Source organism: Daktulosphaira vitifoliae, unplaced genomic scaffold (genome assembly GCF_025091365.1).
Source record: "Daktulosphaira vitifoliae isolate Bord-2020 unplaced genomic scaffold, ASM2509136v1 Scaffold_3, whole genome shotgun sequence".
Lineage (NCBI taxonomy): Eukaryota > Metazoa > Arthropoda > Insecta > Hemiptera > Phylloxeridae > Daktulosphaira > Daktulosphaira vitifoliae.
This window is the reverse complement of record NW_026099574.1, coordinates 36,544,219-36,561,649: the sequence shown is the minus strand read 5'-3', so window position 1 is coordinate 36,561,649 and position 17,431 is coordinate 36,544,219. Positions and strand designations below refer to the sequence as shown.

The window sequence follows — 17,431 nt, the reverse complement described above, 5'->3', positions numbered from 1 at the left end:
ATTACTAATTTTTTTTAACATATAATTATTATAGAAAATAATGATAGATAAAATACAGGTTTTTAATATTAATATTACATAATTGTGACAAAATAAATCATGTACATTGTTTAACTTTTTTATTAAAAGTGTCTTAAAATTCAATAAAATATCATAAATATTAAATCACACAAAACCCTTTAGACAGTGACCCTTTAAAAGATTAGTTATAATATATATATGTTTATATCTACAATTTTTTTTTATCAATATAAAACTCACTAATTTTAATTTATTGTTTTATGAAAGAATATTTATTTATAATAATTATTGACTTAACTTAAAATATTCACTTATTCGGGACAATGTCAATTAATTTCCAAGAGAAATTAATTAATGATTATGTATAATTAGTTTTAACAAAATTATATAAAGAAATAATTTATACACTGCAAGTAATTATACTAATTCCAAATATTTATGTTCATGAAATAATTAAATTTTTTTCACATAGTATATATTTGATTATATTTAAGATGTGATACAAGATATTTTGAATCATACTTCAGTGTTTAAAATACTAAGATAAATGTTATGAATTGTCTAGTTAACAATTATATCAAGTAATATTAATAACTAGCTTTTATATTTATATATCAGTTAACAATAATTTATTGCTTGTTTATAGTGGTAACATATGCTAAAAATTATAGTTTCATTAATTATTTTATTGCAATAATGTTTGAACATAATTTATTATTNATTATAATTTCATTAATTATTTTATTGCAATAATGTTTGAACATAATTTATTATTGATTTTTTACATAAATTATAATTTATTCTGTATAATATTTGTGCTAACATTTCAAATAGGAATGATTGTACATATTTGTGCAGGTAACTAAATTTCTAAATATCTTATAAAAGATTTTACTTGGATGTTAGATCTTGAAATCTTATACAAACAGATGTCATAAATCTTCTAAAAGCACCCTTGGCTCGATTTTGCCATTCATTTATCTTTTTTAAATTTGTTTCAACTATAAAGAATTATATTATAATATATTTGGATTATAGTATCACTTAATAATTGAAAAAATTAATTTAATTTTACTTACAAATTCGTGATCCGCCATTACATTTTGTCTAAAAAAATTAAATCAATGCTTTAATATATAACAAGTTTATAAATATTAAAGAATACATTAACAAATATCAACTATAAATTACAATTGTTATTTTATCACAATAAAATAAGTAGTATTTTTGTAAGATAATTATGAATATATATATATAATAGATATGCAAGTATTTTTTGTACAAAGTATACAATTGTATACTTTAAGGTAAACATAAATTCAGTACTTGTAATGTGGTAATTAGGTATAGTAAACTCTTTTACAAATCAATACAATATACCCTCTAAAACACCAGTCCAATTGTGTTTTAATAACAACTAAATTTATAAATAATGCAAATCAATAAAAAACTGAGTACACAATTAACAAACAAAATAATTCTGAATAATTAACAAAAATAACTTTTCCTTTACTACCTAAACAATCACTTAAATTTGGATACTGTTAAGTTATAATAGTTCTTTATGAACTTAATATTATAATTTAATATTTGAAGTAGAAAAACTTTTCGTGAAACACTAGAAATTTCAATAGAGTTTAATGGTAAAACATATGGTATTATCTATATCGCTTTGCTTAATACTTAACTTACCAAATTAAAAATAAGTTAAACATATAATATTGATAAAAAAAAGATATTCATTTATTATAAACACTGTTAATAAGGTATTAAAAATGAAAAAAATTATGAAATTACGTTGAAATAAAAAATATTGCAATCATTACCAAATTTCGTTTAGCCGCCTCTATTTTAGCGGTTTCAATAATATCATCAACAAAAGCATTAGCTGTAGCCAATAACTGTGGATCGTTAGCTATTTGTTCATACATCATCACCATGGCGATAAAAACAAGCTGTTTGTTATTTGTATATTCAATTAATCAAGATTGAATTGCACAAGTTTTATTGTGATAAATAGATATTTACTTCTATTTAAAAAATATTAATGTCACAATAATTCAAACAACATTAATTAGATAAGAATTTAGTAGTGTTTGAATCCACAATTGAATAATCAATCGATAACATTATTTTGCTAAAATATTGAGACTCGTTATCAACATTTATAAACTCCTGGTTTTTAATATTATAATTTTCTATCCTCTTTGTGATTACTAGTTTATTTTTATAATATATAATATAAAGGGATTACCACGATCTGATAATGTTCCGAAATTCATATACTCCGACATTGTATAAAATCCTCTGACAATAATTACTACGAATACTGGTTACAAAAATTTGGATTTTACTACGACATTATCGTTGAGATGATTGAATGAGGACCTCCTGAGTCCGCATTAAATTTGAGACTTTTTTCTCGCCATGAAGCAAATCGTTTCTGTGGTCATTGAGGAAAATTGTCTCGGGGACTTCCAAGATTCCAGATCGATACTTGACACGGATAATCTTATTATCGATAAATAGGTATCAATAATAATGAATTTTAACACGGCGCTGGCCAGTTCAACAATTATATTTGAACATCACAAAGGAAAAAAAGACAATACCGTAACACGATAAAATGTCCCGTTTTTTAAAATAAAATAAAACAAAGTTTACCTTCAGGTAACAATGCTATAAGGAGTAAAAAAAACTTAAAAGGAAATTGAAAGATTAGAATGCGTATATGCACGTAAAACGTTTGATACTGGAGAGAGCGTTCACCGCCGGCTCTTGGTGGTCGACCACGACCAGTAGATAGATAGATTGATAGACTTTGCACTATAGTTAGATAGCGAGGGTACTCTAATCAGGCTGGTCTTGCGATGTGCACAAGGCGGCTGATAAAAGAAACGGAGGACTGGGTATCAAACGTATCGCAAAATATATGGAACCGTGTCATACTATTCCCCAATCGAGATCGATTAAATTTCGCCAAAGCTGAAAGTCGTTCAAACGAGGATCATCTTGAAACAAAAGCAACATATAAAAACACTGTCAAAAAAAGTTTCACAATTTGACTATTTTCTTATTACATCTCACTATATAGATAGTAAATATTTAAATAAAAATAGGTATATAAATAAAATAATAATGTTGACTATACATAATGTCAGAGTAAAATTCATCGTAATTATGGTATCAGATGTACGGAGTACCAAATGTTCGGAACATTAATACTTTGTCAAATGTCGAAGTATATAAATGTTGGAACATTATTAGTTCGTAGCAAAGGTATTTCCCCTAATATATCAGATATTATCTTAACTTATCTATGTTAAGACTCAATGTTCTATAAAACAATACATTTTGTAAAATACATTAAACACATCAATATATTTTTATAAATCAAACAATCAATGTATTTTTATGAAATATTTGTTAAATCATAAATGTAATTCAAAAGATAATATCTTTTGAATTACATTTTATGTATAGAATGATCCGTTTATCAAAAACCACTTAATTACTCAAAAATAAATATAATATTGAAAAACAAATTTTTTTTTAGTTATACACATTTCTAGATTTGTTAGCTATATTATATTTTTTTAATTTTTAACTTTTTTAAATCATTCCAAATAACTTATAGAAGTATCAATTTTATTTTTTTTAATGGCATCATACATATGATTTATGCTTTAAATTGTCTATGATATTTATTCATAAATTAGTTAGTCATAAATAATTGCATTGCTAATAATACTAGAATCTCCACATGTATATTTTGTTATGAAAACACTAAACAAAAATAATATAATATTATTATATTTATAATATTGACATCAATACGAATTTAAACAATCTAAGTTTAAATTGTTAAGTACAGTCGAGAACCCGCGTTGTGGATTTGAAACATTTACATTAGAGTAATACTGTTTCATGTCTGACATAATGATTAAAATCACTGTCGAGAAACGCTTCAATTTGTAATTGAAACCAATTATGTATCACATTTACCGAAAATAACGTGATTTTTGAATTGGAAGACCGATTACTTATAATAGACAAATCATCAGAACGTTTATATTTTGTATACTCTGTTTATTTATAGTTTATTTTACTATAGTTTTAAAAGCGTAACTAATTAATCAGTGCAATAAATTGATCGGATATCTTTGAGTACAGTTATTCTCTTTTCTCTTTAATTCTAAAATAATACATTATGTGTGATTTATTATTTAAATATATATAAAACAAACATTATACCTAATTTTATGAATTTATTGATACTACTCCAATCTAATTTAATTAATAAATGTGTTTGGTAGTAAGACCCGTTTAACGTAATAAGTAGATATGTGTATATTAATATTTGTCCACTCTCCTTTATCGAATAACAATTCAGATATAAGTAATTTATTGCTAAATTCATAAAATAAATTTCCTTTCAGGAGTTTATTAATTTGAAAATTATTATTAAACTTTCGACGATTAACTAAAGTTGAGACCCGCACAAAAGACTCGTGTAAATATAATAATAGGTACGTTACAAAAAAAATTTTAAATAAAAATAATAATTGTTATTCAAAGTATGTATAATTTATATTCATATTTAATGAAGTTTAATTCTAAAATACAAATGATAATAAAACTCTAATTTAGTTAATATTTTAAGAAGTTATAAACGAAAACTAAAAAAATGATTATAATTTTAAGTAGTTTAAAAATTTTAATATTTAAGTAAAAAAAGTCCTTAATTTTTCTGTTTTACACTAGGAGTATTTAATTTGGCCATACAATTTGTTCAATCCACGAGATATAATTGGAAATTTTTGTGTAAACACCAGGAAAATTTTTATCTGCGCATGATTTTCCAACAGATGTTACTCCTATTTGTGTATACATTCCTGGGTAATTTGCGTGTTTTATTTGAAGAGGTCCTCCAGAATCGCCCTATAAATAAAAATAAATATCATATATATTTTTTTGTTTTATTCTATTATTTCAGTTGGGAAATGTCAATAAAGTAGTTAAACAACACAAAATGAAAGATATGTACGTGTATTTTTTTTTTTTATGTATTAACATATAGGATTTTTCACTTTTTACTTTTTTTAATCAATATAAAATCAATATTTTTCTTTAAAACTAGAATATAAAATTGATATCTTCAAATATTCAAAAAAGTTATTAACAGAAAAAGATTAATTAATGATAATAAATTTAAATTATAGCTCAAGAAGTAAGCTAAAATTTATAGAAAATAAAAAGAGAAAAATTTTATTAGATAAAAGTATGAGAGTTGTCAGTGAGATCTGTTCCACTTGAATACAATTAAAAAAAATTTTAATACATAGAAAAAATTATTTAACTAAAAATATAATTGCTCTTAGAAATAAATCCTTATATAATATATACTTATGGCCTTTATTAAATAATTAAAATTCAATTTTTATTTTAGTTAATTGTATGAGCCAAAATATAATCTTCAATATATTAAGAAACAATGTCAAATTTGACCATTTTCTTATAATGAAATAAATTAGATTTGTTAGTAACAAATTATTATAATAATTTTATTTATATACTAGCAAAAAGATAAGTTTGTCAAATATATTTATTTATATGCTTTGAGAAATTGAGACATTAATGTTATTAGTCCTATAATAATTTAGCTGAATACTTGTAGTTGACTAGTATTTACAAAAACATAGTAAAAGTAATATAGCAAAGCTCATATAAAGAGTTTTGTGTTGTATGATAGTCCTTTTGTTACATNAGAGTTTTGTGTTGTGTGTTAGTCCTTTTGTTACATTTTGTGATTTGTGTGTTTGTATCCTTCTAATAGATTCCTAGATAAATTCATTATTAATACAAATAAACTTGACAAACTTATATTTCTAAGAATATGTGTATAATTATGCTCGTCAAATGGTTATTGAACTTAAATCAATAAAGTTAGATTTATTAAATTTAATTATATGAAGTTTTTGAAACATCCTATATTACTTATTATACATATTACCTGACATGTATCTTTTCCTCCTTGGTAACTACCAGCACATAATTGAATTTCATCAAATACTCCAAATATTAAGTTTTCTATCACATTTAAAGAATAGGTATTATTACAATATGAAACTGGTATATAGTCTAACTCAACTTTTAATAGACAAGAACTAAAATCTCCACCTGTAAGATTCAAGTTTTTTTTTATTTACCAACATTAAATACAAAAATTAATATCGTCTTACCAGGTGATGTATTGCCCCAGCCTGTAGCCAGCACTTTTTGGGGTTCAAGGGATTTATCAACATTTAAGCAAATAGGTCTGACATAATCTGAAAATTGAACTTCTCTATCTAGCCGGAATAAAGCAATATCATTGTATGAAATGTCTTCTTGATAGTTTGGATTAATTATACTTTGTATTATTTTATAATCGCTACGAAAATTATAATCACTACTATCTTCTACGTATAAAGCTCCAAGACGAACCCACTTCGCTTTTACAATGCTATGTAAAATAAAAAAAAGGTTAAGCATTTAAAAATATTTGTTTCAATTAATAGAAACATACTTGGGAACACCTTCTATATGAATATCCTCCGGCAATATTACATACTCAACACAATGCGCAGCTGATAAAACCCAATTATTACTTATTAATGAGCCTCCACAAGTCCAATCAACTTCTTCAATCGTGTCTCCAAAGCCTATAAGAGCCTGCAAGGATAAAATTAACTATTACCATAAATTAAACGCTCAATATTTTGTACATGATAGACCATAATAAACTTTTTATCTATTAGTTTATCAAAGTGAAAGTTTAAAAATTTTGAAGAAAAAGAATTAATACGTATTTAGGGTTAATTTAAGATATTTTATCGCACCGGACAATCTCATAAATATCACCCTTAACCAAAGCCTTAACTTCGTTAACAAATTTCAAACATTGACACAGTCTGGAAAAAAAATTAAAGAAGGTAAACCCTTGGAAATTATAAAAATTAAATGATTATAATATAGATGTTGCACTTAATAAGATAAGAAACTATTGTTATGTGTCATTGGTGCACTGTAAACTACATTTTGAAAATTGAAAATGAATCTTTAAATGCATGTCAAAACAAACTAAAAAAATTAATACTTAAATGTATAAAACAAATATTTGTTGAGTATATAATATTGTATATACATTTGACATTTAAAATTTAATTTGCGTTAATTATTTAAAAAAATAGTTCTCTAAATGGGTAAGCTGCTTTGAACAATCGATATTGTGCAAAGGTATTCATGAAATTTAAATTATAAATTAAATGTGAATATAAAGACTTTAATTTTCTTAAATATAAGAACGTAAAATAAAAATTGAACCTAATAATTTTTAATAATACAAATTAATAATCAACTAGTGTCAATAATTGTTTAAATAAAAACATGTTGAACAATTATAAAGTTCTAAAAGTAAGGGAATTGGTAAATTTTTACTAACAATGAGAACAATAACAACCCGTTTCCTCATTTATATTGAACACCTTATATACATATTTAGTTATATTATTAAAAATATATGTCATTATATAATATTTATTTTTATGTTAATTAGGGAAACAAATGAATGATTTTAGACCATCACGCACCCCTATTTCCGCTTAAATATTTTTAGTAAATAATTAATTAGTTTAATTTATTAAATCAATGAAATAAAATACCGATTAAAAATTATACTTTAGGTAAATATGTTAACCTAAAAGTTCGGTATGAAGGTTAACTCGTTTTACAGTTATAAATAGCCGTCTGTTCGCTATCGGATGGTGTCTAGTATTTGTTACAACCGAACGTTCGTTCATGAACAACGTTCGCCACATTGATTTATGTAAATTAAAACGTAACGTTCACGAACGTACGTTTCATAAATGGACTACTTTATATTCAGATAATTATTACCATGTGAGGAAATTCGGCACGTACAGCTTTTTTACCACCGACAATATAAGGCACAAAATCTGGAACTTCCGGTATTCTATGAACAAATTTAGAATATTTATGACACACTATAATAAATAAATTATAAAAACACTATAATAACATGGACAATCAAAGGTATTTCAGCCAATTACTTTTGCTAGCCACTTGTTTTTGATCATCGGTCGTATTTCCTGGCCGTTTCGTTTCATAGTCCTTTGGTAGGCAACATATTATAGGATATGAATCATTAAACGAACATAGTATAGGAACGACGTGTTGTGGAGTTTGCCTTCTACTCTCGGGACATTCGTCAAAACGGCGGCAATAAGAATTGGAAGTAAATTCATTATTTCCTTTTAGACATAATTCACCTGTATAATATAATTTAAGTACCGAATTTAATTAAGTTATTCAGCTAATGGAAACTGGATATAAAATTATAATTTATCCATTAGAGTAGTGTAAATAATTTATTTATAAAAATTGAATAGTCGTACAAGAAGAGAATCAATAAAAATAAAATTTTTTTTGTACAACTAGTTAGTACCTGCGGTAAGATTTAAATGAAGAATGCTATTTCCTGAACTGAAAGTAAAATACAAATTGAGCAATACATTTAGAAATATGATAATTAGTTTAGACATATTTTAGAGAATAAAATCAAATGTATATTATATAATGTTCTTTAAAAAAATTTATTATTTATTATTTATTAGTCTATCGTTCTAAAAAAGATGCAGTTTATGAAATAGTCGTCAATTTATAGCAAATAAATGCATATCCTTATTACCTTATCATATAAGCTAGAAATTAATTAATTATTATTAAGACTCGAAATTAATGGTATTTCAATGGCTAATTAATTCCCATAAACATAATCAACTGTGTGTAATGATTACAACTGACTTTTAACCTTCAGTTATCAATATTAAGCCAAGTTTGAAAATTAATTTTTAATTATTGCAATAATTAATTCATGATACGAGAACCAAAAAGTTCTATTATATACACAATTTTCATTAAAGATAGAGTCTTTTAGTTTGCAAACGATGAATGAGCGAATGCTAATATTATGGAATTTGTTACACTTCAATCAATGGCAATTTGTGCACAGGTATGTCGAGACATGCCTAGCACCCCAACATTATTAATAGCAATTTCTCATTCTTTTACGTTTTTTAATAGAAAAGATAACGGAATGGACAGGGACACCTTACTATATGACCCACAGTATAGGCGATTAGTCTCTAGGAGATTACATTATAGTACCTCTTTTTTAAGTATGATAAAAATATTTAAAAGCCTAAAAATAGGATAAACATTACAAGTATGTTCGAAATTTTGTACAGATTATAATCATAATAATATCAATATTTTTATTTTAAACTACAAGTATATTATTTTATTTACATAAAATTGACTAGTATTTACAAATTACCTCAAAAACTTTAAATATATATTTTTTAAAGTGAGATTTTAAAAACAATTTTATTGTAGTTTTCAAAGTAAAAATTAAGTTAGCTTAGAAATCTATATTTCATTCCTGATTAAGAAAAAAAAATGATAGCACAGTGGGGTCACAGCACAATATGGACATGAGATAGTTGGGACAAGTATAGATGATATCTGACAGTGATTAAAATCACTATCATAAGAAACGCTTCGATGCATATCTGTAGATAGTATTTAATTCTATGAAATTGGCGCATTATTACAAAAACAGCATGAACCCTATTTCCTTAATTATATCCTGATTATTAGTTCTTAGATTTAAAAGTATAATTTATGAATAAATATTTATTATAGAAATTAAATATAGCATGATATCAATATTTAATAATTTTATGTTTTAATTTTTACGAAGAAATAATAAAAAATGATAAAATAGTATATTTTGTTACTTCTATGACAAACATGTATAAAAATTAAAGGGTTTGAGCAATACTTAAAAAAAAAATTTGTTTACATATGAATAAATACATTGGTCTACAAAGAATTTTCATCAGAATCAAAAATATACTGATCTAAATCAACTTTATGCACTGTTTTCAATACTGAAATTAGACTTTTTCTATCAATCTAAGTTATTATATTATTACTAATTATTAAAAAATGAGTATTTACTTATAAAAAAATTATTTAAAAACAAAAAAAATAAGTGCTTTAAATTATAATTGATTATGGTTTTTAATATATTAAAAAATATCAGTGCAAAATATCACTTATAACCTATATATTTGGTCCTTTAAATTTGATTTTTTGAAAGTTTATAATCAAAAAAAGTTGAATTTGTTACCATAACTTTTAGCTCAGCTTGCAAGTTTGAAATTTACATCATTAATAAGAAAATTAAAAATTGTATTGATAATATTAATATGCAGCTAGGAAATTTTATATTTACTATTTACTGTAAATTTACCAGAAAAACTCAATATTTTTTTTGCATTTTTTTACCGTAATTGATCACTTAAATAGAAATCATAGTATTCATTTCTAAGTAACTTTTAGTGTTTAAAAGATTTTACAATTGAAATATTCAGAAATTAATTATTATTAATGACTTACTTTAACTAAAAAAAACAATAAAAAAGTTGTTTGAAAAATCTACTAAATTAAGAAGCGTATTATAAAATTTGATTATAATTGTAAGAATTTATAGTTCAATTCAGTTGAAACTAAAAATAATTTTTTTTTAGAAACGATTTATATAGCAACATGTTACCAAAAAATTTGGAATATTATAGACTGTTAGTAACACACATAAATAGAGTTAAAAAATTAATAAATTACAAAGTAAAATTATTTACTTTTGGCAGTTGAATACTTTTATCATATCAAATCTAATTCGACAATAAATACATTAAAAATATTAGAAATGAATGATTTTAATTGTCTGTATTGAAAAAGCTGGTTAAGCAACTTTTTAATTGATAGAGGGATTTTTTTTTCAATTTTTGAGGGTAATATATTTAACTAGATAATAGTTGTGATCATTTGATGTATCGTTAAAAAACATTGGTCAAGTATGAGCTGAGAAAATAAATGAGAGCCACAAAAAAAAAATATCATAGTAAAATAATTTTAATATGAATAAAAAATATCTTCACACGAAAGGAGACTACATTAATGAGATCCTTAATATTTATAGAAGTTATTAAATCTAAATGAGATAAAAATCAAATAAGTTAAAATTTTTTTTAATTCAAAAACTTTTATAAAGGTTGGGTTGGGTATTGTATTTTATTTATAATAAAATAAAATACAAAACCATCAATTATAACTCTAAAATAGAATATTTTTGAATATGGTAACCACTTTCACCATGAAGACAATCTATAGTTTGAATTTTTTTTTGTTCGTAGTAAGTATATTACATAAAATTTAATTTAAGATATACATAAAAGTGTCAGTATTTTCGTAACATTTTCAAAAATTAAGTTGAAAAAGTTCTACATTCTATATGCATTTTTTATTTTTGTTCCTCCACGTATAAAGGGAAATGGTTCGATTTAAAAAGAAGTATGTTGAATGAAAGATGTATATAAATAGCACTTCTCATGTAAAAACCCTATTGATCTATACATTTTTCAAAAAGTTATATAAATATAAATTTAAAAATATAAAATCGAGAATTTTCACACAAAAATATCATTTGGTAGTCATTTTCTCCGCGTGACAAAATAAAGTCCGAAAGTTTTTTTTTCCATAATAAAGTATATTACATAAGATTTAATTTAAGATATATATAAAAGTGTCAGTATTTCTGGAACACTTTTAAAAGATAAGCTGAAAAAGTTAATTTTTGTGAAAAAATTGTCATATAGAATCCCCTCTGTGGGCAGATAAAGAGTCAGATTTATAAAAAATGTATACAAAATAATAGATTTACCTATCATGTATCTATAAAAAAAAAATTATATCGATTTGTCATTTTTAAAAAAGTTATGGGAATTTTAAGTAAAAAAATAGAAATAAGTAGAAAATTAGCGATTTTAAAATTTTTAATATTTTTAGAGATTTCTCCCATTTCCTGGAATAAGGGAAATTTTGTCAATTTTTGAGGGCAATGTCTTCGACTGTATACATTTGTGATATTTTGACGTATCCTTGAAAGAAATCGGTTCGGTGAGAACTGAGTAAAAGTGGTAACAAACACAAAAAAAAAAAATAATGAAAAATAAAAAAAACACATCATAGTAAAATTAATACCTTCTCAGTTTCGCATCGAAGCTAAAATGTTAGGACATCATAATTTTATAACGTTTTTATTTTTAATGTTTATCTATTTATTTTAACTTTCATTTAACCTTTATATCGTATATTGAAAAACAAAAAAAAAGTAAAACCTATAAATTTATAGTTAATTAAAGTCAACAATATTTTTTTGTCAGTTAAATAAAAATTTTAGATAAGTGGATAAAAAAATTATACATCAAAGAAATATATTGTTCGAGTTACAAAAATTAAATGATTTAAAGATAAAAAAATTGCTGGCTGTATTTTTTTTTCAGTGTACAAGTAATACAATGTGTTGAATTAATTATCAAGATTTATACTAGAATTCTAATATAATTAGGAAATAAAAAATTGTTTATACAATAATCTATAGAAATGTTTCATTTGTAGTGAATTATATCTGTTATGGTAATTTAATCTTTACTTAATTTTAAACAGGAGCAAATTACACAGAGTATGAACGACTGTTAGAAATACATATATTGAGTAGCATTTTAAAGCATTTTATCTCGTAACTAATGATAAAAAATTACCATAATAAGTCTTCTTTTAAGTCAATTTTCTTTCTTAATTTTTTACATAAATGTAAAATGGACCTAAATTGGCTACTCTTAAATTGATCTTTTAAAATTCAATGTTTTTGGGTCAATAAACGCATTATATTTATACTTAGATATGGCCAAACTTATTAGAATTAATTTAAGAATTTTTGTCGAGTAGACATTTTTTAATTGAATATACAGTAAATTCTATGTCACTAGTAGTAGGATGATATTCAGGAGGACCTAAAAATAGCGAAATCGAAAACTAAAATTTCCTATCTCCAAAATTGGGGGGTTTTACGGTTCCCCCACTTTAAATTTTATTTTAATAAAAAATAAACATCACAACGGTATTTTCCACGAAATTCTCATACAAACTGAGTGGTCACTCGATTTTTTGTAATTTTCATGCTCTCCCCTGAACTTTGGGTTCAAAGTTGAAAAAAAGTTTCATTTTAGTGTGACCCATCAATTTGTATTTAAACTTTACTGGGAGTTTTGTGATGCAGTTTATTTTTAGTTTAAACGATTACATAATGAAAAAAACTGGAAAATCACACAGATAATATGATTATATTATAATTTCACAAGTCTTTTATTATTTATTCAAACTGATTATCATTTTTATCATTAAAACTGTTATAAAATTATCATTTATTTTTCTTTTTAGATCGCTGCCAATTTGCTGATACATGTCGAAACCAAAAATAGTCGTGCTGTGTTTTAGTATTTTAATACTATTGGTATTTTTTTTTCTCGATGTACTGTCTTTTATTAAAAAAAAAAAAAAAGAAATACTGTTTATAAGATTAGTTTATTTAAATTTTTATAACAAAAAACTTGAAATAAATGGTCGTTTTATAAATGAAAAAGTGTAAGTTTAAATTACATTTTTAGCAAATGACGCACATTAAAATCGTTTTACAATACAGGCTATTTGTTTACTATAGGTTATTCGTTTTTACTGCAATTTATGTATTTTTATTGCATAAAAAAGAAGCTATATTTTAAAAATAATCTAATGTTTTTAGCAACTTAATTAGTGACTAATCAATAGTAAACAGTATTTTTCGAACATTTAAATAAATATTAACAAACTCAGTGATGTACCATATTCTCATTAGTGATTAATTTCGGGAAAAAGTAGTGTGCCGATTACATCATAATAATTATTTCTAATTATCCTATTGTAATAAAGTTTAAAATATTCATTTCAATCTTGTGATTGTTTTATTTTTCCGATCTAAAAAGAAAAAAAAAATTTTATAACAGTTTTAATGATAAAAATTATAATCGGTTTGAATAAATAATACAAGACTTGTGAAATTAAAAAAATATCACATTATCTGTGGGTTTTTCCAGTTTTTCTCATTATGTAAACGTTTAAACTAAAAATAAACTGCATCACAAAACTCCCAGTAAAATTTCAATACAAATTGATAGGTCACACTAAAATGAAATTTTTTTACAATTTTGAACCCAAAGTTCAGGGGAGGGCACGAAAGTTACAAAAAATCGAATGACCACTTAATTTGTATGAAAATTTCGTGGGAAATACCGTTGTGATGTTTATTTTTTATGAAAATAAAATTTAAAGTGAGGGAACCGGAAACCCCCCAATTTTGGAGATAGGAAATTTTAGTTTTCGATTTCGCTATTTTTAGATCCTACTGAATATCATCCTACTACTCGTGACATAGCATTTACTAACACCCTGTATAAAGATATTCTGTTTTTATGAACTACATAAAAATTCAAAAAATTAAAATAATATAGATTTCTTCAAATCTTACCTTGAAAATATCATTAATTTGTATCAAATATAAAGTTTGTTTTAATTTTTGTTATAAATTAATAATTACTTAAAATAAAAAATGTAAAATTGGTAATACACAACCATTATCAGTAAAATTACAAAACCTTATTAAAAAAGAAAAAATTATACATTTATTTGTTTACTAAATGAATGATTCTATTATTAAAATATAAAATGATATTATATTTTTTGAAAATATAGAAACGTGATTTTGATTCCTGATTTTTGTAATTTTATATAATGTTGTTTATTTCAAAGCAAGAAAAGATTATCAATAACATTTTAATGACAATTTTTAAAGCAAAAAATTTCTAAATATGAAATAGTAAAATGTAAGAATATAATAATATAAAAGGAATGAACTAAAAATATAACCTCTTATAAATCGAATAATGAATAAAATTATACATAACTAATTCTTTAAAATTATTACTATTGTAGGAGAAATGTAGTTTTCAGTGAAAAATCAATCACTCAGTATAATCACCAATAATTATCAAATATTTTAAATTAAAACTAATAAATACAAGATAAAAATAAAGTTAAGGGGTAAAAAACCCAGTTATTAAAAAATGAAATTAACAACCTTGTTATTTATAACCGGCATATGCCTACCCAGAAATTTTCATTAAGACAATCTCTGCAATAACATTTTGAAATTGTTATACTCTTCATCTAATTCCGTAGGGGTGCGAATTCTTGGATAGTTATACCCGTGGTTGGGTTAATATAGAAAGCCGAAAAGAAGGATATTAGATGATTTACTCTACCAAATATAATTCGGTTAGATTTAACAATTTTAATTACTTTAGTTTTTTTATGTCAAAATACGACTAACTATATTTTCTATACACAAGTTGTGCTAGCCTTTAATGTACAATTGCTGCACCAATACGACTGTAATAGTTATTTCATAACAAAATTAATTATAGCTAATGCATAAAAAATAAATTAAAGTATATTATAGTTTCATCAGGCTTAAATTAAATTATTAATTACGTGAAATTATTTTTTTCTTAATATGTAACAATAACTTGGAACACAATTTTAAATTTGATAACGAAGCTTTATCCAAAAATGTTCTGATAATTTTTTTCTCTTTAATTAGTAATTTATAAATACATTAATTATTATTAGGGCAGCGAGTTTTGATAATTAAACGGGAATTATCGTCTTAATTATTTTATTAATGCGTCAGCAATTTTTAAAAACTCTTAGAAAATATTGAAGATGAGTATAAATACTCAACACAATGTACACAAACACTACACAATCTTGTTTCTTATTTTGTAACGTACTGACTACCGGCAACATTATCAAACAACAACAATGAATTCAAAAATCATTTTATTTTTTACAGTAGTTTTTGGCATTATTTTGTATGTCAATGGATTACCTTCTACTATGGAAAACAAAAATGATCTTGTAGACTCCGCGGAAAATCACACATATACCGAGCAGTTGGATGAATTCTTCTCTATATTCGGTAGTTTTTGTGTTATTCAAGGCAGAGAAATTCCCGGTAGAAAAACATGCGAAGTCTATTGCAGAGCTGGATGCTTACAACCTGGATGTGGTGGATATTCCAAATGCGAACAAATACCTAATCCAAATGAAAAACTCCACAAGTACAGATGTGTTTGTAAGAATTAATCATTCAAATTATTTGTGTTTCCGTATGATAAAATGTGACTATAACAACCGGAATAAAATTAAAAATTAGAATTTCAGTATATTAAATAAAAATAAAAATATTTGTAATAATTATCTTCTCTAGACTGTTGAATAAATTATAATTGGAAATTAAAATGGGTCATCATTTTTAAGCGCCGTAGTATAAGATCCCTCTAAATCTATAGTGAACATTCATAAATATGTTTATAGTTTATGTAAAAAATGTCAAAAAAATTTTTGTTAGAAAATCTTGATTGCAGAACACCATGCTTACAATTCAGATGTGATGGATTTTTTAATTGCAAACAAGTATTTGGATCCTAATTTGGATGATGTAATACACAACTATAGATAAATAATTTATTTACGAAAAGAGTTTAGCCACTTTCTGTAACTTTAGACGCATTTTTTTGAGAGGATTTAGAGGTTCTAAATCCTCCCAAAACTATAACCTAGAAAAAACACATTACTAAGTTTTCAAGTCAATTAATACAAATTTATACTGGCTGGTGGTTAAAATTATAAATACATATATTTCACAGCACTACTCATAATACAATAAATTGTTAAATAAATTATTATTTAAATTTTTCTATTACATACATCATGGTATATGATTTGTTAAATTTGTTTTTGAAAAGATATAAGTAAGTGAATGATTATTTTTGACTTCTTACTGTTTATGAAAATATGAATTTGTAAAATTTGTATTCACATATTTATGTAATAAAAAAATTTACAAAGTAAAATAAAGTAACTACTATTAGACATCAATTCACCTGTGTCAATTGTCTACTCAAATATAGTTTTGAAATGGGCTAGCCATACTATTTGTCAGTTCTATTATTAACACATATTTATATCTTGCAAGATAGTACTGAATGTAACTAATACGATTGATACTGTCACTTATAACACATATGTATTATCATTTCGCTATGAACATGTAACGCAAGGCAGAATAGTTAATATTTTCGGTTGGATTGGATTTTTTAAAAATTTTGAAACGTGCAAAATTAAAAATTATGTTCAATTGTTAAAATAAATAAAACATAATATGAAAAAATGATCTTTATAAAAATTTTTCTTCGTTTGCTTAACGTATATTAGCTTCGATGCGAAGCGGAGAAGGTATTAATTTTACTATGATGTGTTTTTTTTTTTTTTTTTTTTTTTTTTTTTT

General features: G+C 24.0%; 1 protein-coding gene across 8 annotated transcripts in view; it reads right to left on the bottom strand.

Annotated features, from left to right (window-relative positions):
- Positions 1 to 4,586: 4,586 nt before the first annotated feature.
- LOC126901961 (venom protease-like) overlaps positions 4,587 to 17,431 on the bottom strand; it is a 79,527-nt gene continuing 66,682 nt past the window's right edge. For 2 of the 8 annotated variants that reach the window (XM_050678941.1, XM_050678946.1), the window contains exons 4-7: positions 6,590 to 6,735; positions 6,264 to 6,526; positions 6,035 to 6,201; positions 4,587 to 4,962 (exon numbers count right to left, since the gene is read on the bottom strand). In XM_050678941.1, coding sequence (XP_050534898.1) covers positions 4,792 to 4,962; positions 6,035 to 6,201; positions 6,264 to 6,526; positions 6,590 to 6,735 — 747 coding nt within the window. In that variant the 3' untranslated portion in view covers positions 4,587 to 4,791. Of the gene's footprint in view, positions 4,963 to 6,034; positions 6,202 to 6,263; positions 6,527 to 6,589; positions 6,736 to 7,959; positions 8,067 to 8,132; positions 8,352 to 8,527; positions 8,679 to 17,431 lie in introns of those variants that run through there. The other 6 variants (XM_050678945.1, XM_050678940.1, XM_050678944.1 and 3 more) reach the window with 5 other exon arrangements.